This window comes from Epithele typhae (assembly GCF_022376455.1).
Source record: "Epithele typhae strain CBS 203.58 chromosome Unknown BXZ73scaffold_215, whole genome shotgun sequence".
In the NCBI taxonomy this organism is placed as follows: Eukaryota; Fungi; Basidiomycota; class Agaricomycetes; order Polyporales; family Epitheliaceae; genus Epithele; species Epithele typhae.
This window is the reverse complement of record NW_025954406.1, coordinates 15,978-39,429: the sequence shown is the minus strand read 5'-3', so window position 1 is coordinate 39,429 and position 23,452 is coordinate 15,978. Positions and strand designations below refer to the sequence as shown.

At 61.7% G+C, this 23,452-nt stretch overlaps 7 protein-coding genes across 7 annotated transcripts; 3 read left to right on the top strand and 4 right to left on the bottom strand.

Moving 5' to 3' along the window:
• Positions 1-1,745: 1,745 nt before the first annotated feature.
• On the bottom strand, positions 1,746-2,599 carry BXZ73DRAFT_93833 (uncharacterized protein; the record flags this gene model as incomplete). Its single annotated transcript, XM_048026706.1, has 4 exons — positions 1,746-1,796; positions 1,985-2,383; positions 2,439-2,511; positions 2,577-2,599. 4 exons carry the CDS (start codon positions 2,597-2,599, stop codon positions 1,746-1,748), a joined length of 546 nt encoding a protein of 181 aa, XP_047870844.1.
• A 2,042-nt stretch (positions 2,600-4,641) lies between these two features.
• Positions 4,642-5,183, top strand: BXZ73DRAFT_109148 (uncharacterized protein; the record flags this gene model as incomplete). The annotated part of the gene is made up of 3 exons (XM_048017270.1): positions 4,642-4,863; positions 5,051-5,113; positions 5,172-5,183. 3 exons carry the CDS (start codon positions 4,642-4,644, stop codon positions 5,181-5,183), a joined length of 297 nt encoding a protein of 98 aa, XP_047870843.1.
• A 650-nt stretch (positions 5,184-5,833) lies between these two features.
• Positions 5,834-8,595, bottom strand: BXZ73DRAFT_83689 (uncharacterized protein; the record flags this gene model as incomplete). Its single annotated transcript, XM_048023941.1, has 8 exons — positions 5,834-6,421; positions 6,566-6,688; positions 6,747-6,963; positions 7,069-7,187; positions 7,239-7,285; positions 7,341-7,397; positions 7,613-7,821; positions 8,018-8,595. The coding sequence occupies 8 exons, from the start codon at positions 8,593-8,595 to the stop codon at positions 5,834-5,836; spliced, it is 1,938 nt and encodes a 645-aa protein (XP_047870842.1).
• A 2,223-nt stretch (positions 8,596-10,818) lies between these two features.
• On the top strand, positions 10,819-11,761 carry BXZ73DRAFT_109145 (uncharacterized protein; the record flags this gene model as incomplete). The annotated part of the gene is made up of 4 exons (XM_048017269.1): positions 10,819-10,986; positions 11,280-11,368; positions 11,440-11,460; positions 11,527-11,761. 4 exons carry the CDS (start codon positions 10,819-10,821, stop codon positions 11,759-11,761), a joined length of 513 nt encoding a protein of 170 aa, XP_047870841.1.
• A 1,168-nt stretch (positions 11,762-12,929) lies between these two features.
• On the bottom strand, positions 12,930-14,825 carry BXZ73DRAFT_83688 (uncharacterized protein; the record flags this gene model as incomplete). Its single annotated transcript, XM_048023940.1, has 5 exons — positions 12,930-13,436; positions 13,802-13,980; positions 14,247-14,313; positions 14,399-14,607; positions 14,747-14,825. 5 exons carry the CDS (start codon positions 14,823-14,825, stop codon positions 12,930-12,932), a joined length of 1,041 nt encoding a protein of 346 aa, XP_047870840.1.
• A 2,834-nt stretch (positions 14,826-17,659) lies between these two features.
• BXZ73DRAFT_109143 (uncharacterized protein) lies at positions 17,660-18,388 on the top strand (the record flags this gene model as incomplete). The annotated part of the gene is made up of 4 exons (XM_048017268.1): positions 17,660-17,833; positions 17,892-17,988; positions 18,039-18,102; positions 18,160-18,388. The coding sequence occupies 4 exons, from the start codon at positions 17,660-17,662 to the stop codon at positions 18,386-18,388; spliced, it is 564 nt and encodes a 187-aa protein (XP_047870839.1).
• A 3,631-nt stretch (positions 18,389-22,019) lies between these two features.
• On the bottom strand, positions 22,020-22,770 carry BXZ73DRAFT_24739 (uncharacterized protein; the record flags this gene model as incomplete). The annotated part of the gene is made up of 2 exons (XM_048017699.1): positions 22,020-22,598; positions 22,651-22,770. Coding segments are annotated over 2 exons (699 nt in total), but the record flags the coding sequence as incomplete, so codon positions are not given.
• Positions 22,771-23,452: the final 682 nt, after the last annotated feature.

Here is a 23,452-nt window from a genome sequence, read left to right as displayed (position 1 = left end):
GGCTGGATCGCAGCGATGCCGTCGCACTCGCGATCCTGGGCGCCGAGTCCTCGACGAGTTCCCAGATGGAGTCGATATTCTTGTACATGGACTCGAACTCCCGGTGAGGACGTCTTGAGAAGACGGGTCTGCGCGTCGGAGGCCACGGTCGCTGACAAGCGTTTGCATCCGGTAGCTACTGCGAAGGCAGCTGCGGTTACGGTGAGCGCTTTGACTCCAACGGCGTCGAAGGTGGAGTCGCAGACGCACCGAGGTGCAACGTTCCGGCGTCACTGATCTTCTGGAACGCGTCGTTCTCCCACAGTTTGTCCCATTCTGACTCTGTGCTCGCGTGTTCGACCGTTCTTAGTATACTGACGAGCAGTCGGGTCCCGGTCGCTGCGTCGGGCGCCGTGGACATTTCGTGTGGAGTGGCAGTGCGTCCTCCACGGGGAATCGGCAGGGCTGTGAGACGGGGTCAGCGTCGGGAATCGCACAAATGAAGGACGGATACAGCTCGGGTTCCGCAGCTTGGTCGTTCTGTTTCTCCGATTGAGGACCTGCGGCGAAGACGACGCGTCTGGTGGAGGGGCCCGGCACGGAGGGACCTTCGACGTGAGATCGAGGAGACATCTTTGCACATGTCCACCCACAAACTCCGCGGGTATATGACGCCAGTCCTCCGTTCCAGCGAACTGTATGAATACGCGCTCGAGCGCTGCAACGAAGCGAAGGTGTGACCAGATGGCGAATGCCGTCTGAGGAATGGGAGTGGAATTGGAGCATGTCTTCCAGAGTAAGCGCGAACCAGCTGCAGGCGTCGTCCGGTGATACAGGCAGCGGTGACAGTCAATCGTGTTGAGGAGCTTTTCGAAGGAGGAGAACGCGTGCGCGACGAACGGCTGGATCACAGCGATGCCGTCGCACTCGCGGATCCTGGGCGCCGAGTCCTCGACGAGTTCCTGGATGGGGTGGATATGGTTCTGCATGAACATGAACTCGCCGGTGAGGACCTCTTGAGAAGGCGGGTCTGCGCGTCGGAGTCCACGGTCGCTGACGAGCGTTTGCATCCGGTGAGCTGCCGCGAAGGCAGCTGCGGTCATGGTGAGCGCTCTGACTTGGACGGGGTTGAAGGTGAAGACGCAGGCGCACCAAGTTGCAACGTTTCGGCGTCACTGATATTCCGGAACGTATTGCTTTTCCACAGTTCGTCCCATTCTGAGTCTGCGCTCGCAGGTTCAACCGTTCTTTGCATGCTGAAGAGCAGTTGGGCCGCGGTCTTGTTATACTCCAGTGATGAAGCGGGCGTTCTCGGAGAGCCGGCGTCGTCGTCTCCTCCGCCCTCGAGCACTTCTTGAAAAGAGAACCCACCGGCCACGTTCAAGAGGGGGGTCGTAAACATCTTCACCATAAAGTCTGGCCAATGGAGCACAGACCCGTATAGGGCCGAGAGGCGTCCGAAGGTCCATTCCCGATACGACTTTGCGACCCGTGGGTCGCTGGATAGGCAGATCGCAGACGTGTGCGCCATGCTGACGTTTTGAGAGCTTATCATCGCCCAGTGGACCGTCTGTGCGTCGAGATCGGTTGCGCTTCGTGAAAGAATGGCCTCCTCGTCGCCTTTCCATATTGAAAGGGGCTCCGGAAGCCTTCTCGAGGACAAAAAGTCGCGGAAGGCCTTCCATCTGGACTCCCAGACACTGTTCACAGGGCTTCTCATGTAGCGGGTGTGAAAAAACGAGTGGAGGGCACGTATTATTGAACGATCAACGGACGAGTAGAAGCTGAGAATGACACTCCAGAGAGAATGGAAGGCCCTGGATTGAGGCGAAAAGTAACACATCGAGGGATAGATAGAGGGGACGATGGATGTGACGATGATGAAAAGCAGGAGCATCCCAACGAACACCGCAGTGGCGGAGAAGACGCGGACGTCGGAGTGGAAGAGGAGGATGAGGAGGCCTGCGAAGAAGAGAACGACGGCGGCGATCAGAAAGAGAGGTACGAGCGAGATGATGAAAGGGATGTGCGCTTTATTGAGGTTCGAGAGCCGGTAGATGCGACGTTGTGTGATTGGTGCGGAGAACCCGTACAGCCCGGTGTTGTACTCTTTGAGCCACTGCTTCACCATGATCCCAATCGTTGCCGACGACAAGCTGAACGTGAGACTAGTGAACCAGAGCGCATTGACCCAAACGGCCCAGGTCTCGGGGCGAAAGGGGGTCGGCACGATATCCTGGAACGCCAAGGCGGTAGAGTTGACGAATGAGGGATTGAGCGCAAAGCTCTTCAGCTGGGCAGACACCTGAGTCAAGATCGCGTTGGTTTGATCGCTCGATTGAGGCTGGAGCATTGCGAAGGCAATGGTGTTGAATGCGGTGAGAGCGGCGGAGAACAGACCGTCCTGAGGGATCACGGGTAAGGGTCACTGCCGACTCGGCACGAACATCGAGACGTACAAAGGTCAAGAGACCGTCGATCTCCTTGTTCCACTGGTCGACGAGCTCGTCGCTGTACTTCTCCACCGTCTTTCTAGTCTCATCCCATGCTGCCTCGACCTCCGTCTGCTCATATTTCTTAGTAGATGTTGGTGGGACCTACCATTCAGGACGCTCAGCATATCTGAATGCGACCGAGTGAAATGCAGGACGTACTTTCACATTGTCGTGTACACCCGGCAGTTCTTTATCTCCTGCTGCTAGTGATGGTTCGATACGAGTCTGCGCACCCCATGAATCTCTAGTATGTGAAAGAAAGTGAACGATATACTCACGGGTTCAATCCCACCAACGTTCTGTTCCGTTCCAATCCTCTCTTCTGCCGCTTGCGGGCGCTGATCAATGGTGAGCATACGAGAGGGACGTGGAAACGATCACACGATACCTTCTTGAATTCTTCAAGAATCTCCTTCAGCAGGATGCAAACTTTGTCAAGGGCTGTGTTCGCCTGATCGAACTGTGTGAGCCAATTTTAGCTTCCGAAAAGAGAAAAACTGGCATACTGGCAGCGTCACGGCGGAGGGTGTATCTTCAGCCTGGAGGCGAGCTGTGTCTGAGGTTTGTTGAATGGACAAATGCGCCGAGGTCTGAGTGTGAGCGTATCAGCTGGTCGTTCGCGTCATTGGGTGATTCAAGTCTGTGCGTACCGGAGCGCGGGGTGAATCATTGGCAGCTTCGACGATCGGCGAGGGCGGCATAGTGAGGCTGACTGGGATGGAGGTTCCCTGAGCGCCGGATCTCGCGAGACGGGATGTGAGCAAGGACGTGGGTGGGGAGGAGGACGGGGAGTGAGCGGTAGGCGAGCTGAAGAGAACATACAGCCTACCCGTCACTGTTAATAGACGCATGCGCTGACCGCGCAAACTCCGCCTGGCAGTTCCGCGGTCGGACGAAGGAGAGGGCTACGGTCGACGCTGGCCTCATGCTCGTGCACCACACTTTCCAAACGTGGGCGTGCGGGATGGCCCTGCACGTCAGTCTTCGCGTTCGACGCCCCACACAGTACACTCTGACTCGATCCCTGCGGCGCCAGAGATACATATGTAAGCGCCAATGGAGACGCGCCTCGGTGGGCGGGCAGCGGGAACGCGAGCGGTACCTCAGGTACCGTGCACCATTTTCCTCTCCCTCTCTCTCTCTTGTTTCACGCTTCGCACCCCGTTCAGGTGTCCGACGGCACTTGGTGCCAGCCATCTCCTTCGCCCATCCTCCTGGCGGCGCTCACGACACACGCACAACATGGGAGGGCGCCGCGCACCTGGGCACCCAATCGCGGGTGCCCGGTACCCGGTGCCGCCTTCCCCTCCTGCTTCGCCCGCCTGGCCTGCCTCCCTGCAGGTGGACACCTAGTGCGGCGTGTGGGGGGCGTCCTCCCGGGCGTCCTCCACCCGCGATGAGATCATGTTGGGGTCGCGATGAGTTACGGCGACCGCTAGCTCGGTGCGTACACCCCGTCTTGTGCTCTCCACCTCTGCTTGACCCCCGTCCACCTTGCTCTCCTCCGCTCTCGCGCGGGCCCTGTTCGCTCGCGCAGGCACGTCCGACTCGCGGGTGCGGCATGGCGTCCCCATCACCCCGTTGCCGGTCTTGTCCCCACCCTCCGCTTGCCCTCCTTTGCCTCGCCGTCCTCCGCTCTCGCGCGCGTCCTACTCGTCCATGCGAACACGACCTCGCCGCGCTCTGCGCGCTCGTTCGACTCGCCGGCGCACAGCACCACGTTCTCGCCAAGGTCGTCGGCAAGGCTCGCAGGGAATCGGTGGTCATCGAGGAGGTTGAGTCCAAGCAGCTCGGCGGTTCCGAGTGAGTCCTGAGACCATTAGTAGACATTTCCGTACTCGTCCAGGGCCCACCCTCTTCTTACGCCCTACACGCCAGTAACGGCACCTTTTGCACGCTGAAAGCTGCACGTTGAATGGTGACCGCAGCGACCACAAGCCATTCGCCGAACTCCATCGTGAGCGTATGGCAAAAGCTTCTCAAACTCATCCTCGACTTCGACGCCTCCGGGTCCGTCGTTCCCCACCCCTATCTGCCTCTCGCCCACCCCAAACGCGTGCGACTCTCCCTCACGCGCATCTCCAGAAAGCTCTCTCCACGCCAGCTCGCGATGCTCGACCTCCGTCTGGATTGGCAGTATCTCAGGTGAATGCTCGACACAATCCAGATGGACTGGCTCGGGCTCCCCTCGCACTCGGAGCACGGGCTATACAACGCGTTCACGCCACTCGTCGACGGCGTGCTCGACCACACGGAGGTGGTGGGCGTTGCGCTGATGTACGACCTGCGCGCGCGCGATCGCTGCGTCCTCCTCGACGACTCCCATCGCTCGCCACCTTCACTCGCGACGTCGCTCGTCGACTTCGATCCCGATACGCGTCCACTGTCCGTACGCGGTCCCGAGCGACGGGGGCGGCAAACCTCGCCGCGCGTGTCACAAACGCCGGCAGGCGCGCCCTGCCGCGAGGTTCCGGGGCGACGAAGCGGGTAGGTGGGGCGCTACGAACTGCAGGTACGCATGCTCTATTTTCTCGCCCTGCGGTCACTGACACCGTGCGATCTGTTTCTCCCGACAGTACTGCGACGCTGGCACGGGCTCCGAGCGTGTGTCGGCTATGGACACGGGCGTCGACGTCGACGTGAGCCCCGCAACGTTGACAGACCCCGCTCTGGCCCACCTCCAGCTTAGGGCACCAGAGCGCAGCGTAGACGGAATGCACCGCGACGATAGCGAAAGCGCTCTGCAGCCGTACGGTGCCGTGCCACTGCTCGTGCGCGCGGCGCTGTGCCTGTCCCCGGTGCCGACACGGTCGCGGATAGGCCTGCGCGCCTGCGCGCCAGGAGGAGTGGGGCGTAGACTCGTCGGAGGAGTTTGTAGTTATAAGATAGTTCGCGGCCGTGCAAGTCGACAGTGCATATATGCATGTGGTGCTGTACTGTACTACTGTGTAATGCCATGGTGTTGACCGCACAAACCTCCACGTGTTACCGAGGGTCCACCTTTTGTGTGCACGGGTTGGATGACCTGCACCCGTACCCGTGGTGATCCCTACCGGGTACAGGCTACATATGTATGATCCTCGTTCGCCCCACCCTCTCCTTCTGCGCACGCATCGGCCTTCAGCACAAAGAAGTACTGGGACTACACCGTGCATCGCTTCTGACTAAGGCCAAAGCACGTCCGAATATTGTACTCCCGCGAGCATCTGGGAGAACGTTCGCACATGTACTTATGCGTATGTGCATTCGATAGCGTACGACAAGACAGAACACCGAAAGCATCTGCACGAAAGCATGACAACAATGTGCACATACAGCACTTTTTGGCGTCGCCGATGCGACTACTCCATGCCCTCCACCTACGCGATAGATATCGACAGCTCCATCCCCAGCCGCTTCGCCACATGCGGTGACCCCCCTTGATCAGAGTCCTCCTGCTCCCGCGCCTGCGTCTGCGGCAGCAGCGACACCACTTCTCCATCTCCTTCATTGTCACTCTCCTCAGGCAGTGACTTGCGCTTCGCCACTTTGAGCAGCCACGACGCCGCCGCTTTCCCGACGGGTGTGTCGTCTTTGAGTGTTTCGTTTTCTCGCGCTGGGGTAGCCTCCTTCATCGCGTGAGGCTCGGGCTCCTCCACCGGCCCCCGCCCAGAGCCTCCACCGCCCGCCCACGCATGTCCTGCGACGGCGCCGGGAAGTCCTCGCCCGCCTGCCGCGCGCACCCGCAACAGCGCCTTCGAACGCCGCTGGAGCCTGCCGCGCCGGCTCCCCTCGCTCGCGGCGGACCGCGCGCTTGACAGCGCGTGGCCGTCCCTGACCCCGTCAGTGTGGGCGTCGCGCACCGGGATCACCACGCGCTCAGGCGACGATGGGTGCACGGCAAGGGTGGGGCTCGGGTTGTCGAGGGACGTGAGCGAGCCCGCCGTGGAGCGCGTCGACGCGGCCCGCTCACCGTCCATGCGGAGCAGCGACGCCGTTTAGGGCAGTCTTCACAGGGCCATCATCGGGGCGGCGGGGGGAGGGGTGTGCGCGTGCTTCGTCCGCGATGGAAGGGTGGAGGGGAGGGCCTGGAGCGACGCGGTGTGGAGCACGGGCGGGGTCGCGGGGAGCGGCTGGGGCGCGCCTCCGAGCTCCGCATAGGTCGCGAGCCAAGGGTGGTTCAGCACGAGCGACATGCGCTCGCTCGAGGAAGACGCGAGGAGCGCGCGGATGGGCTATGTGTGCGGGGCCCAGGTCAGCTCGCGTGGCGAGGAAGAGAGAGCGGACACGCACCCTGCTCGCTGACGTCCCACTCGCACAGAAGCATCCACTGCACCTGGCTGGTAATGATGATGGTGTGCTCGGTAGGTCTGCGTCGGACGGGGTGCCCTGCATGTGCCTGAGGATAGGGACTGACCAGCGCGCGGCCGGCGTTGGGTCGATCGCGGCGCTCGGACGGACGCACACGGCAAAGACTATCACGTCCAGCTGTACATTGACCACACCCTTCCTGTGTGGGGAACACGTCGTGAACGGTCACTTCCGGCGCGAGGTGCCGCAGAACGTCTGGACGCGTGTTAGCGACGAGCAGCCCTGGCTCGCGATAAATGCTCACCTCGAGGATCGTCTGGGAACCCATCGTCTTCGCCAGCCCCCAGTCGGCGGGTACTGGTCCTTCAGGACAATGTTCTCGAGCTTCAGGTCGCGGTGAATGATTCCTTGATCGTGCACGCGCTGCAGACAATGGTCAGGTCGCGGTGAGGCGGTGAGGACAGAGGTGCTTACGGAAAGGACTCCGTAGATCCGGTAGGTGATCCGCTGCGTCTCGGCCCCTGTGCGATGACAGGGAGCGCATATACCAGGGCAAAAACTGAGGCGGAGGCGCACGCAGCCCGCGGTCTGCGTTGGTGATACCTTCGAGCAAGTCTCCGCCAGAGACGAGGCCTGCATACTCAGATCGTCAGAGCTGATCTGGAGGGCTTGGTCAGCGAGCGGTGCAGTGCGGCGCGGCGAGATCGCATACTCGCGAACGTCCCATTCATTAAGAAGTCGGCGACATTCACCGCGGCCTGAGCAGAGTGGTCCCCGTCTCACTCGATCGAGCAGCGCGTGCCGCCTGCGGGCGGCGGCGTCAGTCAGCCGGGCAGGCGCAGACGCACTGATCGCCCGCGAGCCATTGTCGAGCACCACGTCATTGAGACGGTGGGGGTTGCGCCCGAACCGGAACGTGCGCTGCGCCTCGAAGAGGTAGCGGCGTTGCAGGGCCATCGTCGGCCGGATGTGCATGTGAGGCCTTGAAGTCTGGGACACGAGCCGGGTCGCCGCCTGCATGTCTCGAGGCGCTATCTGCTCCATCGTGGGCGGGGACCTGTCCGGGACGAGATCAGCGAGAGGCGAGCGCATGCAGCAGCAGAGGCGTACGTGGGAGGTGAGTCTGGCGATGACGTCGCCGTGACACGTCAGGGACAGTTCAGTGCGCCCATACCCCTTCCATCGCGGGTGGCCAAGTGCAGCCGATATCGGATGGATGTCGATGATCTGGTGGCGCCGCGCCAGGTGCGCACCACGGTAAATTCTGGTCAAGGAAGTTGTGAGGACGCTGGACGGAAGTGGAGGGACGGGAGGGCATCGTGGGCTGGTAAGCCATTTGGCAACGTCGAGCGACCCGTCCGCGGAACAAGTGCCGCATGTGCAGAAATATCTGGGTACCTCCGCACGGCGCACGAGACGACGGTAGACGCAGCGAGAGCCCCGCACCGATGGGGCCGAAGCACACGGACGGAGCGGGGGAGACGCGCGAGCGAACGCGGGCGGAGGCGCGCGCGACGCCAGAGCCGGCAAAGACGGCGATGAAGGCAAGGGCGGGTGCGCCATCGCCGAGCGCGAGCGCCGTCGCGGACACTGGAACGCGACCCCACTTGGCTGCGCCGGTCGAGCGTCGAGTAGGGGCCGGAGGAGGAAGGTGTGATCGATTTCGAGCGACTGGTCCACGGAACCCGAGGTTGGCAGCAACGAGCGGTACCGTACGCGTGTCGTCGCTGCCGTGGATCGAGACACGTGTGTGCCGCACGCCAGTGGAGATTTCTCCTTCGACCTTCGCGAAGGGTGCGTGAGATGTTCGCGATGCCGCGTGCGCGGCCATAGTTAGGCCGCGCTCGTGTTCGAAGGTGCGAACAACAACGTCAGGCCCCTCGTGCGGTTTTTCTGCGCGCCCGTCGCCGCGGCCAACGCTGGGCTTCTATCGGAGGTGTTGCTCCGTATGCCGCGGCCCGATCTGAGGCTCTGCGGGATTGAGGGCAGCCGCGCTTGCCTCTGTCGACACCCGGCTTACGCACCAAGTCGACGCCCTGGATTCGCGGCCGTCGTACCCGCGCGATGCTACATCGGAGCTGCGGTGACCGCGACTGACGAGACGCTCCTGCGTTCTTCTAAGTTCTGCCAGACGCGGCCGCGCACGCATCGCGGTCGGCAAGAGGATGACCCTCGATCTTGGGGACTCATCGGCGACGGAAAAGCGAGCTGAAGATGCAGTACGCACCTTGCGGCTCACGGCGCAAGCGATGTTCCTCCCCCGACTTCTTCCGCTCTTTGCGACCTTCGCTGACGCCTCTCCGCAAGCGTGTGCGGCCACGGCCCCCTCTTTTTCCTTCGTTCAGTCGATCCAACGGCCAGCTATCGGCCGTCGTCAGCCTCGCGGGGATGTGGTCTCGCAGAGTGGAACGTACGGTGGGCAGGAACCAGGGAATGTGGGGCGCAAGGCGTGGGCGGTGCGAGCGCGGAGGGCGGGTGCATGATAGTCGTGCTTTGCTCTTGCAAAATTCACGGCGCGTGCGTGTCCGAACTTACCCGCGTCGTGGCCTCCATGGTGTGTCTTGTGTCTGTGGAACACCGTCAGCATCGTCATCACGACTCCTGGAACCTCCCTGACACGGATTGTCCTCGCACGGAGTATTCGGCACGAAACCCAGTCATGTCTGCGTCCCTAAAACCGGAACCCGGACGCCAGACGCCTGGCGGCCCTCCCAATCCCCCAGAACACGGATCCAGCACTGTCCGACCCCCATGGTTTGCTTGCGGTCGTAGATGCCTCCCCGCTACGACACCACGGCAAAGGACATTGCGGCCGTGGGGAGATCGAAAGGAATGCAGGAGCGAGGGACGGCAGGTACTTGCGCGAGAAGAAAACAAGAGCGAGGGTGCGAAACGTACCTGAAGGCCTGATCTCATCCTCCGCCTGTGTGCGGCGACGTGTGTGTGGGCTTGCATCCGGCCGCGGGCGAGTGTGCAGAGGGGACGAGCCAGGCCAGAGGAAGAGAGAGCAGATGGAGTAGCAGAGAGTCGGCCGGCGGCCATGTTTTGCAGTCGCCGTCCCCCGGTCGGTGCGCGGCATGCGCTCCTACGTCATGCTCCTACGTCCCGTTGCTCTGGAGGGTGTCGTCAGCGGGCGGTGTCGCGCGGCACGGGGAGATCGCATACTCGCGAGCGTTCCGTTCATCGAATTGACTGCGGCCTGTGCGAAGTGGTCCCCGTCCCACTCGATCGAGCAGTGCGTTCCTCCTGCGGGCGGCCGCGTCAGTCAGCTGGGCGGGCGCACATAGGAGCAGGCGCGGACGCACTGATGGCCCGCGAACCTTTGTTGAGCACGACATCGTTGAGGCGGGGCTTGCGTGCGCGATTCGCTTAATGTGCGGGTTCGCGGCGTTATAGAGGATGAGCACGCCTCACAAATCGTCGGCCAAATGTTCGGTATGGGACACGAGCTGGGTCGCCACCTGTGCCTCGAGGGGCCGTGTTTCCTCCACCGTGGGTGGGCACCTATCCAGGACGAGATAAGGCAGCAGCGAGCGCATACAACGGGAAAGGTTTACGCGAGTGACTCTTATTGTGCATACCCTTTGTACGGCGGGTCGATTGTAGCCGGGCTCGAGTAGATGGTCTTGGGGCGACGCACAAGGCATGGACCAGAGTATATTCTGGCTACGGTTGTGGGAGCGGTGGACGGAGGTGGAGGATCCGGGGACGGGAAGGCGAGCTCGAGAGGGCGACCGCGAAGCGGGTGCTGCGGGCAGTTGCGCATCGCCGCTGGCGCTCGATAGCGTCATGCGCACGAGGTGGACTCCGCGTCGCAGTGTACCTTCCTCTCCCTCTACATAGCGGGAACGCGAGCGGTGCGCACCATTTTCTTCTCCCTCTCTCTCCTGGTCTCTCTCTCGTCTCACGCTTCACACCGCCTTCAGGTGTCGATGGTGGGTATCCATCCGAACTGCCATTGGACACCCAGGCGCCGCTTGGTGCCGGCCATCTCCTTCTACCACTCTGCTGGCGGCGCCCACGACACGCACCACACTGGAGGACATCCTTCCGAATGCCAATAAGCTCGTCCATCCGCCTCCCCCGCTTCGCGCCCTCCGCCGCGCACCTGAGCACCCAATCGCGGGCGCCCAGTGCCGCGTTCCTCCTTCGCCCGCACGGCCTGCCACCCTCTGGAGAACTGCGGTGTGCGGGCGACGTCCACTCGGAGATCAGGGTGTTGGTGTGTGCACCGTGAGTTGCGGCGACCACTAGCTCGGTGAGTACACCCGTTTTTTGTGCTCTCCACCTCTGCTTTACCCCCGTCCACCTTGTCCTCCACCCCTCTCGCGCGCCGTGCTTGTTCGCGCGGGCACGTCCGACTCGTGGACAGTCCGGCACGGTGTCGCTGCCGGTCCCATCCCCACCCCCCGCGTCGCCCCCCCCCCCCCCAGTCCACTCCCGCACCTGTCCCGCTAGCCCACGCGAGCACGACCAAGCCGCGCTCTGTGCGCTCGCTCGACTCGCGGCGCGCAGCACCATGTCCCCGCGAAGATCGTCAGCAAGGCTCGCAGGGAATTGGTGGTCATCGAGGAGGTCGAGTGCGAGCACCTCGGCGGTTTCGAGTGAGTCCTGAGCCCGTTAACAGACGTTGCTGTATTCATCCAGGGACCACCCTCATAACGTCTTACGCCAGGCCCATCCACGCGTCTCCTACGTGCTGAAAGTTGCGCCTTGAATGTTGGCCGCAGCATCCACGGGCTTCCCCGAACTCCCTCGTGAGTGTATGGTACAAGCTCCTCAAACTCATCCTCGACTTGACTTCGACGCCTCCGGGTCCACCCTTCCCTACGCCCATCCGCCCCTCGCCCAACCCAAAGGCGTGCGGCTGTCCCTCACGCATCTCCCGCAAGCCTTCTCCATACCAGCTCCTGATGCTCGACCTTCTGGGTTGGCAGTACCTCAGGCGGATGCACGACACGATCCAGATGGCCTGGCTCGGGCTTCCCTCGCACTAGGCAGACAGACTATACAGCTGGTAAGAGGCGTACTCGACCGCACGGGGCTCGGCGGCGGGCGTTGCGCTGATGTACGCGGACCGGCGCGCGTGCCGTCGCGCGCGATCGCTCCTCCCCCGTCGGTCGTCACCTTCACTGGCGACGACGCTCCAACGCTCCGACGCTCCGACGCTCGTCGACTTCGATTCCGATACGCGTCCACGGTTCCGCACGGTGGCGGACGGTCCTGGACGACGACGGCGGTACAGCTCATCGCGCGTGGCACACACGCCAGCAAGCGCGCCCTGCCGGGAGGTTCTGGGGTGACGAAGCGGGTGGGGTGGAGCGCCACCAACTACAGGTCCGCATGCTCCATTTTCTCGCCCTGCGGTCACTGACACCGTGCGGTCTCTTTCTCCCGACAGCACTGCGGTGCCGGCACGGCGTTCGAGCGTGTGTCGGGAACGGACACCGACGTCGACGTCGAGGTGAAGCCCGCGACCTTGACCGATCCCACTCTGGTACACCTCCAGCTCGGGGCACCAGAGTGGAAACGCACCAAGGCGATAGCGAACGCGCACTGCAGCCGTGTGCCGTTCTGCTGCTCGCGCGCGCGGAGCGGTGCCTGTCCCCGGTACCGACGCGGTCGCGGATACGCCTGTTGGCCTGCGCGTCCGGAGAAGTGGGGCGTAGACTCTTTGTGGGAGTTTTTAGTTACAAGATAGCTCGCGGCCGTGCAAGATGCATATATACGTGAGATGTTTTACAGTACAACTGTGTAATGCCATCGTGTTAAGCGCACGAACCTCCACTGGTTGCCGAGAGTCCACGGTGTGGGTGGGTGCACGGGTTGGGCAACCATGACCCGCAGCCGTACCCAAAGCACTGGTGATCCCCTCCAGGGGGTACAGGCTATCTATGATCCTCGTTCGCGCCCACCGCCTGCTTCGATGCGCACGCGTCGGCCTTCAGAACAAAAACTGGGCCTCGTCCGTGCATCGCTTCTGACGAAAGCTAAAGCATGTCAAAATATCATACTCCAATGAGCACCCGGGAGATCGTTCGCATATGTACTTATGCGTATGCGTATTCTATAGCGTACGGAAAGACAGAACACGGAAAGCATCCACACGAAAGCACAACAAGAATGCACACATCTAGTACTTTTGTGTGTCGCCGACCCGGCCGGCTAGTCCATACCCTCTACTTCCGCGACAGATATCTCCGACCGCTCTGTCCGCGGCCGCTTCGCCACACGCGACTCCCCTTCAGAGTCCTCCTGCTCCTGCGTCTGCGGGGGCAGCGACGCCGCGTCTCCGTATCCTTCGTCGTCACTCTCCTCCCCCAATGACTTGCGCTTCGCCCCCTTGCGCGTCGACGACCTCCCGAGCCGTTTGTCGCCTCCGAGCGTCTTGTGTCCTCGCGTCGGCGTCGCCTCCTTCGTCGCGCGACGCTCGGGTTCCTCCACCTGCTCCTCCACAGGCCCCCCCACCGACCTCACCCAAAGCCTCGGCCGCCCACGCACGCATGTCCTGCGACGGCGCCGCGAGCTTCTCGCCCGCCTGCCGCGCTGGCTCCCCTCGCTCGCGGCGGACCGCAGGCTCCACGGCGCGTGGCCGTCCCTGACCCCGTCGGCGGCGTCAGGGCCGCCGCGGGCTCGGGCGACGGCGGGTGCACGGCGAGGGTGAGGCTCGGGCTATCGAGGGACGTGCACGAGCCCGCCACAGGGCGCGTCGACGCGGCCTGCCCGCCGTCCCGGGCAGTCTTCGCAGGCCCATCAGCGGGGCCGCGGGCGGAGGGTGCGCGCGGGCTCCGCGCCGTTCGCGAGAGACGGGAAAGAGGGGAGGGTGCGGAGCGCGGGCGGGGTCCCGCGGAGAAGCCGGGGCGCGCCTTCGACCTCCGCCTCGGTGGCGAGCCATGGGTGGTCCAGCGCGCCGGTGAGCGACATACGCTCGCTCGGGGAGGACGCGACGGGCGCGCGGATGGACCGCTCGGCTGTGTGTGGAGGGGCCGGTGTCAGCTCGCGTGGCCAGGAAGAGGGAGGAGACACGGTTCGCTCACGTCGCACTCGTACAGGAGCGTCCGCTGCACCCGGCGGGTCACGACGATGGTGTGGATGTCTACGTTCTGCGGGTCCGCGTCGAACGGGGTGCTCTGCGTGAGCCCGATCAGCACGCGGTCTTCGATTGCGTCGCCCGCACGGACGGACATGACAAAGACGCTCACGACGACGCTCGTCACTGTCCAGAATGTTCTCCGGCTTCAGGTAGCGGTGAATGATCCATTGATCGTGCACGTACTGCAGACAATGGTCGGAGGGCGGTGAGATGGTGAGGAGAGGTGCTCACGGAAAGGGTGTCGCAGATCTGGTACGTCTTCCGCTGCGTCTCGGCCCCGTTGTAACGACAGTGAGCGCATATACCAGTCGTCACGCGTCAGGCCTACATGGCTGATCTGGAGGGCATTGTCAGCGAGCGGTGCAGTGTGGCGCCGGGATCTCACATACTCGCGAACGTCCGGCCCATCGAAAAGTCGGCGACCTTGACCGCGGCCCGCACGGAGTAGTCCCCGTCCTACTAGGTCGAGCAATGCGTTCCGTCTGCAAGCAGCTGCGTCGGTCAGCTGGGCGGGCGCACAGAGGAGCGGGTGCGGACGCACTGATGCCCGCGAACCTTTGTCGGGCACGACGTCATTAAGGCGGGGCTTGCGTCCGAGCCGGTACGTGCGCTGCGCCTTGAAGAGGTCGTTTTGTTTGATGTGCGGGCTCGCGGCGTTGCCGCAGGGGATGAGGCTGTCGCCGGCTGGGTAGTCCGTCTGGGACGCATGCTGGGTCTCCGCCTGTTTTTCGAGGGGCGTGTCTCCTCCATCTTGGGTGGCCAGTACCTATCCGGGACGAGATCAGCGAGGAGCGAGCGCATACAGCGGCAGGAGAGGCGTACACGAGCTATCTGGCATCGATGACGTCACCGTGCGCGACACGTCCGCGTCAGGGAGAGTTCAGCGCACCGATCTCTCTCTCTTTGTGGCGGGTCGTTTGCAGCCGAGCTCGAGTAGACGATCCGAGGGAGACGGGCGAGGCGTACATCAGAGTAAATTCTGGCTACGGTTGTGGGAGCGCTGGATGGAGGTGGAGGTCGCACCGCGTGGAGGAGGAGGAGGAGGAGGTTGGTGACTTGATCTAGCGCGCATTGGTCTGGCGTCTACGCTGCCTCCATCCCCGCGCGCACAAGTACACCCGCGCGCCGTCCTGCTCTTTGTGCGCCGCGTGGAAGCACCCATCTGCAACACTCGCCCAGCGGACCCGCAGACACTTCGTCGTAGCAACTGCAGCTGCCGCCATGCGGAGGAACGAAGCCTCGCAGGCAGCCGCCGCCCGTGAGCGAGCACAATTTGCGGATAGGCCGGTCGAAGCGAGTGACGGTTCCTCGGCCGACGGATGTGGTTAATGCAAGGCCGGCGAGGTCAGGGTACGCGCGGGCGGGCACGTTCCTGTGTGACTGAGCGAGGTCAATGGACGGAAAGTTTCGTCATGGTAATGGCGAGCACTCACAGAGCGTGAACGATGAGGATGATGTTGCATGAATGGACAGGAACGACCACGGTTGCGTCTCCGCCCCGCGCGCGACGTGGTCTGACGCATGCCCGTGCGGCGCGAGCAACATCTGACGGCTGCATGTGCCGGTGTGTCATCCCCACGGAAGCAGCGTCACCCACGTTGGCTGGGGCTGGTGCCGCTCCAGGTGATGATCTGCCTCGAGCGACCGCTCCCGACCTTGCTGGCATGAGCTTGGTTTCGGTGGTGCGACGAGGGGTATTAGCCAGCGGACGGGACCGGTGGTGCTGTGAACGACCCCGATTGGTTCCCGTATCCAAACCAGACCAGCGATCCCACAGGCGTAGGCAGCGAGTGCGCACGGTCCTGCGCGTGGTCGTGCGCGTGAGTCGCGGACCGCGCCGGCGAGTGCGAGTGGCCCCGAGAACGAGTGACGTTGTTCCGGGTGGGTCATTGGGGCTCCATCGCCAGGTGCCTTCTGCTCAGCACGCCGAGGCCCTTGCGGCGTGGACGGCGTTGTACGAGGTGCGCGCGTCGCTCGAGAACACGTGCCGGCTCGGCTTGCGCACGCGCACGCGCCCGCTCGTCCTGCGTGTGCCGGGCCCGCACGACACAGAGGAGGTCGACGTGTCCCGCATGCGGCTGCGGCACCCCCTCGCGGACATGCGACCAGCGGTGCTAGAACTAGTGGTGGGCAAGGAGCAGTGCGCGATGGAGGCGGAGCTCCGGGGGGAGTTTCTGGAGGAGGAGGGGTGCTGGGAGAGCGTTAGGGAGCTCTTGCTCGAGCTGGAATTTGACGGGACGCACGAGCGGGCAGTGTGCGACGTCGTGGTGCGTGGTCTTGGATCGAGTGCGCGTTTGGTAGGATACCCTGGCAGGTCTGCTCCTCGTCGTCCTGCTGTCAACGCTCAGGTTCAAGGTTTGCGGTGGTCCGCTTCGGCCATCAAGTCGGAGGGTTTCCGAACGCCTGACGTGCCATGTCCGATCGGTGGCTGTCAAGACGAGCTGAAGCAGGTCTACGTGAGAATGAGCGTTGTCGTACCCCTGCCAGAAAACCGTCATAAAAAGGACGAGAAGAGGGCCTGTGAGAAAGTCTTGGTACTGTGCGTATGCGTCGTCGCGAGCGCATGGAGCGTCCGGTCGCGGGCCTAGGAAGCGTGCTGGCACCGTCTGCGGGGAAGCTGAGTGCGCGTACCCTGCAGAAGCCAGCGAGCCTGCTGGGGCCGGAGCGGAGCGGGAGGCGTTCGGTCGGGACGACGGTACGGGCGTCGTGCGTCTCGTTCTGCGAGAACGAATGGCCCATCTCAAGCGCGAGCATATGCCGCACATTATCTGCTTGGACGGGATGTTAACCTGGGATCTCGGCGTAAAAACGTCGGGCACCCACCTCGGACAGGGTCATATTCGCTGCCAACTAAGACCGGGTGTCCTGGCGCGTTTAGCCAAGGTACGGATGATTCGACGGCGACGGTACCGTCTGCGGCGCCCCTGGATGGGCCACGGCAGGACATGGTTAGCGGGGAGGAAAGACGTCGGGATAGTACAGACGCGGTAGAACGAAGAGGTCTGAACGGTGGGAGAGTCGGAAATGGGGGTCTTGGCTGGAGGGAGGGCTAGGAGGATAAGAAGGTAGATGAACACGTACGAGTGGTCGGCTGCAAGCACGCTCTGGTCTGCATCCCGCTACGGGCCAGGTGAAACGACGGAATTGGGAGTAGTGGTACGCGTCCTGATTGGTTTGCACACGCCCGCTAACGGGTTCGTGCACGATAATGCCTGGCGGCGGGGGTGCGTCGAGGGCCGATCTCTTGCTGGGTGCCGCTGACTTTGCGCGTTCGTTGGCAGAGTCGCACATCGAAGCGCCGGAATTCACGGACGAGACAGCCGGGGAGGCGTGGAGGAGCGGGGCAGCGATGGCCGATGGTCGACGGGGCGAGAGGTTGCAACACTGTGGGTAACGGGCTGTGTCGACCGCGGTATGCCCTGGGACGCAACAACCTGTAGGTGAGTGTGTCGGGCGAGGTCTTGACGTGTCGAGATGGGCGGGTACGCCGTGGATGAGGCGTTGCGTCGACCGCGGTGCGCCCTGCTCGGCGAGTCCAAGGCTGGTCAGCAAGCGCCAAGCGCTGGGCGGGAGAGGCGAGGAGAGGCGTCACCGCAGGCGCTCGATTGCGTCATGCGCGCGAGGTGGACGCCGCGTCGAGCGAGTTCGCGCCTTCCCCGCCCTCTCGACCGCCTCGCGCTCTCTCAGCCCATCTCGTGCTTGCAAGCGTCTGGGCGTCGAAAAGAACACCGAGTCACGCCCTCTGCGTTCCGGCTCTCCGTGATCAAGCTCAAGGTCCGCCCGTCTTCCTTCGCAACCGACCATGTCTAACGCAGTGAAGCTGACAGGACACAGTAGCTGTACATCCGGCTCAGCTCGTCTACCTCCGGAACAAGCTATCACCAATGCACTCAACGAGGTCCACGCGAGACGCGTCTTGCACGGCGTCGGCATGTGCACACGTGTCTTCGTCTTCGCGGAAGTACGGCAGGGCAAGGTGCGGCACGGAGATGGATGTCTGTGGTACAAAGATCGGTGAGTCTGTCTCGCACTAGGTGGAGGTACGACTACCAATTCTCTGCGTCTTCCGTCCCTCCGGATCCGAGGTCATTCTCGCCAAGGTCAAGTCCTCGGATGAGGACGGTGTCCAACGTACGTCTCTTCGGCCTCGTTCTCGCGCCCCGAAGCTCACTCGCGCCCAGTAACTGTCGGATTCTTTGGCGACATCTACGTCCCCCTTGTTTACCTGCCGGACCCCTGCGCCTTGTAAGTGCCCCCCTATCTAGCATGTCTTCCCCGACACCTATCTCCGTCCGCCCCCAGCGACCCAGAAGAGCGAGCACATTTCCGGCTTCCAGGATCGGAAGCAACTTGCTTGTCTCACGAGCTCCTCGAGTTGCCCCTGACGGACCGGATGTGCATCAACGCCGGCGATGTCCTCCGGGTGCGCGTCGAGGCAGACGGGTTCCATGACGATGAGCTTGGTCCGCAGAAGACGCGTGAGGGCGTTGAACAAGCTCTGAGCGCCTTCCCTGCTTCCCCCTGTCGGTGAAGAATTGCTCATGTATGGTTCTGGTTCCAGTGCCCGATGTCAGAACAGTGACTTGGGCCTTGGAGGAACGCTGGCGTCGAAACAACGGACGGTGGCTGACACGTAATCAGACCGCACCATGTACTTGTTGTTTGCTCGTATCCTTCGATGACATGTTGTGGTCTCGTTCACGTCAACCATGGTCAGCATTGCTGACTCGAAAGAGGAAGCGGAGCTGGAGGATGAAATTTCGCGTCTGATTGCCATCACAAGCTATGTCGTTGAATCCGTTCTCTGTTCTCGCCATATAAACATGCACGAAAGAATGAAGCCTGGGACCCCGGACCAGTCATCCCACATCCTCACGTAGTCCTGCGCATGAAGCACCAACACTTCAACCCGTGCACGACGAAAATCTACGGTGTGCGTGGTATATCCATGGAGGCGGCCGGCGAAGTGGCAGGGGCCGTGTCGGGCGCCATGGACGTTTCGTGTGGAGTGGCAACAGCATCCACCGTGGCGAGAGAATCCGCAGGGCTGTGAGGCGGGGTCAGCATCAGGAATCACAAAAGTGGCAAGGGTGGATACGAACTCGGTGTGTTTCTCCGATTGAGGGTCTCCGGTGGGAGTCCCGGGCGTGCCCGGTGGAGCGCATAGCGGGACCTTCGACGTGAGATCGAGGAGGTGACGTTTGCACCAGCACACATCTACATCCTCCGGCTCCATTTGACGCCAATTCTCAGTTCCAACGAGCTGTATGAACGCGCGCTCGAGCGCCGCAACGAGGGATGGTGTGACCAGATAGCGTATGCCGTCTGAGGAATGGGAGTGGAATCGGAGTATGTCGCACAGGATATCATCGAACCAGTAGCAGGCGTCGTCCGGTGATACAGGCAGCGACCAGTCAATCGTGCTGATGAACTTTTCAAAGGAGGAGAACGCGTGCGCGACGAACGGCTGGATCGCAGCGATGCCGTCGCACTCGCGGATCCTGGGCGCCGAGTACTCGACGAGTTCCCGGATGGGGCGGATATGCTTCTGCATGAACTTAAACTCGCCGGTGAGGACCTCTTGAGAAGGCGGGTCTGCGCGTCGGAGGCCACGGTCGCTGACATGCGTTTGCATCCGATGAGCTGCCGCGAAGGCAGCTGCGATCACGGTGAGCGCTCTGACTTGGACGGGGTTGAAGATGAAGTCGCAGACGCACCGAGTTGCAACGTTCCGGCGTCGCCGATTTCCTGGAACGCGTCGTTCTCCCACAGTTTGTCCCATTCTGAGTCTGTGCTCGCGGGTTCGACCGTTCTTAGTATACTGGCGAGCAGTCGGGTCCCGGTCGCTGCGTCGGGCGCCGTGGACATTTCGTGTGGAGTTGCAGTGGCGTCCACCTCCACGGGGGAATCCGCAGGGCTGTGAGACGGGGTCAGCGTCGGGAATCGCACAAATGAAGGACGGATACGAGCTCGGGTTCCGCAGCTTGGTCGTTCTGTTTCTCCGAGTGAGGATCTGCAGCGGCAGACGACACGTCCGGTGGAGGGGCCCGGCACGGCAGGACCTTCGACGTGAGATTGAGGAGGCGAATGTTGCATAAGTACACCCAGCGCGGGTCCATGTGACGCCAGTCCTCAGTTCCAACGAGCTGTATTAATGCGTGCTCGAGTGCCGCAACGAGGGATGGTGTGACCAGATAGCGTATGCCGTCTGAGGAATGGGAGTGGAATCGGAGTATGTCGCACAGGATATCATCGAACCAGCTGCAGGCGTCGTCCGGTGATACAGGCAGCGACCAGTCAATCATGTTCAGGAGTTTTTCGAAGGATGCGAATGCGTGCGCGACGAACGGCTGGATCACAGCGATACCGTCGCACTTGCGGATCCTGGGCGCCGAGTACTTGGCAAGTTCCCAGATGGAGTCGATATTCTTGTACATGGACTCGAACTCCTCGGTGAGCACGCCTTGAGAAGGCAGGTCTGCGTGTCGGAGAACACGGTCGCTGACGAGCGTTTGCATCCGGTGAGCTGCCACGAAGGCAGCTGCGGTCACGGTGAGTGCTCTGACTTCAACGGCTTCGAAGGTGGAGTCGCAGACGCACCGAGTTGCAACGTTCCGGCATCACTGATCTTCTGGAACGCGTCGTTTTCCCACAGTTTGTCCCATTCTGAGTCTGTGCTCGCGGGTTCGACCGTTCTTAGTATACTGGCGAGCAGTCGGGTCCCGGTCGCTGCGTCGGGCGCCGTGGACATTTCGTGTGGAGTTGCAGTGGCGTCCACCTCCACGGGGGAATCCGCAGGGCTGTGAGACGGGGTCAGCGTCGGGAATCGCACAAATGAAGGACGGATACGAGCTCGGGTTCCGCAGCTTGGTCGTTCTGTTTCTCCGAGTGAGGATCTGCAGCGGCAGACGACACGTCCGGTGGAGGGGCCCGGCACGGCAGGACCTTCGACGTGAGATTGAGGAGGCGATATTTGCACCCGTCCACCCAGCGCGGGTCGATGTGACGCCAGTCCTCAGTTCCAACGAGCTGTCTGAATGCGTTCTCGAGCGCCGCAACGAGGGATGGTGTGACCAGATAGCGTATGCCGTCTGAGGAATGGGAGTGGAATCGGAGTATGTCGCACACGATATCATCGAACCAGCTGCAGGCGTCGTCCGGTGATACAGGCAGCGACCAGTCAATCGTGTTCAGGAGTTTTTCGAAGGATGCGAATGCGTGCGCGACGAACGGCTGGATCGCAGCGATGCCGTCGCACTCGCGGATCCTGGGCGCCGAGTCCTCGACGAGTTGCCAGATGGGGTCGATATGCCCCCACATGAACTTGAACTCCTTGGTGAGGACCTCTTGAGAAGGTAGGTCTGCGCGTCGGAAGCCACGGTCGCTGACGTGCGTTTGCATCCGCTGAGCTGCCGCGAAGGCAGCTGCGGTCACGGTGAGTGCTCTGACTTCGACGGCGTCGAAAGTGAAGTCGCAGACGCACCGAGTTGCAACGTTCCGGCGTCACTGATATTCTTGAACGTATCGTTTGCACACATTCTGTGCCATTCTGAGTCTGCGCTCGCGGGTTCAACCGTTCTTTGCATGCTGAAGAGCAGTTGGGCCATGGTCTTGTTATACTCTGATGAAGCGGGCGTTCTCGGAGAGCCGGCGTCCTCGTCTCCTCCGCCCTCAAGCACTTCTCGCAAAGAGAACCCGCCAGACACGTTCAAGAGGGGGGTCGTAAACATCTTCACCATAAAGTCTGGCCAGTGTAGCACAGACCCGTATATGTCTGAGAGGCGTCCGAAGGTCCATTCCCGATACGACTTTGCAACCTGTGGGTCGCCGGATAGGCACATCGCAGCCGTGTCCACCAGGCCGGTGTTTTGAGAACTGATCATCGCCCAGTGGACCGTTTGTGCGTCGAGATTGGTGGCATTTCGTGAGATAATGGCCTCTTCGTCGCCTTTCCATACAATGGGCTCTGGAAACCTTCTTGATGACAAAAAGCCGTGGAAGGCCCGCAATCTGCGCCGCCATCCGACAGTTCTGTAGTCTGGGATATACCGTTGCCCGGCGAGGGTGACGGAAAAAGAGAGGAGGGCACGTATTGTTAAATGATAAATGAGCGAGTAGAAGCTGGAAATGACACTCCAGAGAGGAAAGAAGGCCCTGGATTGAGGCGAAAAGTAACACATTGATGGATCCATCGAGGGGATGACCGTTGTGAAGATAATAAAAAGCATGAGCATCCCAACGAACGTCGCAGTGGCGGAGAAGACGAAGACGTCGGAGTGGAAGAGGAGGACGAGGAGGCCGGCGAAGAAGAGAATGACGGCGGCGATCAGAAGGAGAGGCACAAGCGAGATGATAGCAGGAATGTACGCCTTTTCGAGGGTCGAGAGCCGGTAGATGCGACGTCGTGTGATTGGTGCGGAGAACCCGTAGAGCCCGGTGTTGTACTCTTTGAGCCATTGCTTCACCGTGATTCCGATCGTCGCCGACGACATGCTGAAGGTGAGACTTGTGAACCAGAGCGCATTCACCCATACGGCCCAGGTCTCGGGGCGAAACGGGGTCGGCACGATGTCCCCGAACGCCAAGGCGGTAGAGTTGACGAAGGAGGGATTGAGCGCAAAGCTCTTCAGCTGGGCAGACACCTGAGTCAAGATCGCGTTGGTTTGATCGCTCGATTGAGGCTGGAGCATTGCGAAGGCAATGGTGTTGAACGCGGTGAGAGCGGCGGAGAACAGACCATCCTAAGCGATCGCGGGTGAGGGTCACTGCCGAGGCACAAACGTCGAGACGTACAAAGGTCAGGAGGCCGTCGATCTCCTTGTTCCACTGGTCGACGAGCTCGTCACTATACTTCTCCACCGTCTTTCTGGTCTCGTTCCACGCCGCATCGATCTCCGCCTGCTTGAAATTCTTAGTAGGCAGTATCTATCGTTCAGATTATTCGGCATGTATCAATGCAAACGAGTGAGATGCGGGACGTACTATCACATCGTCGTGAATATCCGGCAGTTCTTTATCTCCTGCTGCTAGCGATGGTTTGATACGAGTCTGCGCACCCCATGAATGTCTATCTGGCTGCGGGTGAACGATATACTCACAGGTTCGATCCCACCATTCTTCCGTTCCGTTCCAATCCCCTCGTTTGCCGCTTGTGGGGGCTAATCGATAGTGGGCATACGAGAGGGACGTGGAAGGGTTTGAAATATACCTTCTTGAATTCGTGAAGAATCTCCTTCAGCAGGGCGCATATATTGTCAAGAGACGCGTTCACCTGATCGAACTTCGTGAGTCATTGTAGGGTCTGAAAAGAGTGACATACATACTGGGGTCGTCCCGGCGGAGCACGTATCCTCGGGGAGACGAGCGGTCTCTGCCAAGTCCCGATGATCATCTGCAGAGGTTCGTTGAAGGAACGATTGCGGCGAGGTCTGGGTGTGAGTGCATCAGCCAGTCGTTCGCCTCATTGGGTAATTCACGTTTGTGCGCACCGGAGCGCGGGGTGAATCTGTGGCAGAGACGGTCGGCCAGGGAGGCATAGTGACTGGTGAGGCTGACTGGGATGGAGTTTTTCCTGAGCGCTGGATCTTGCAAGACG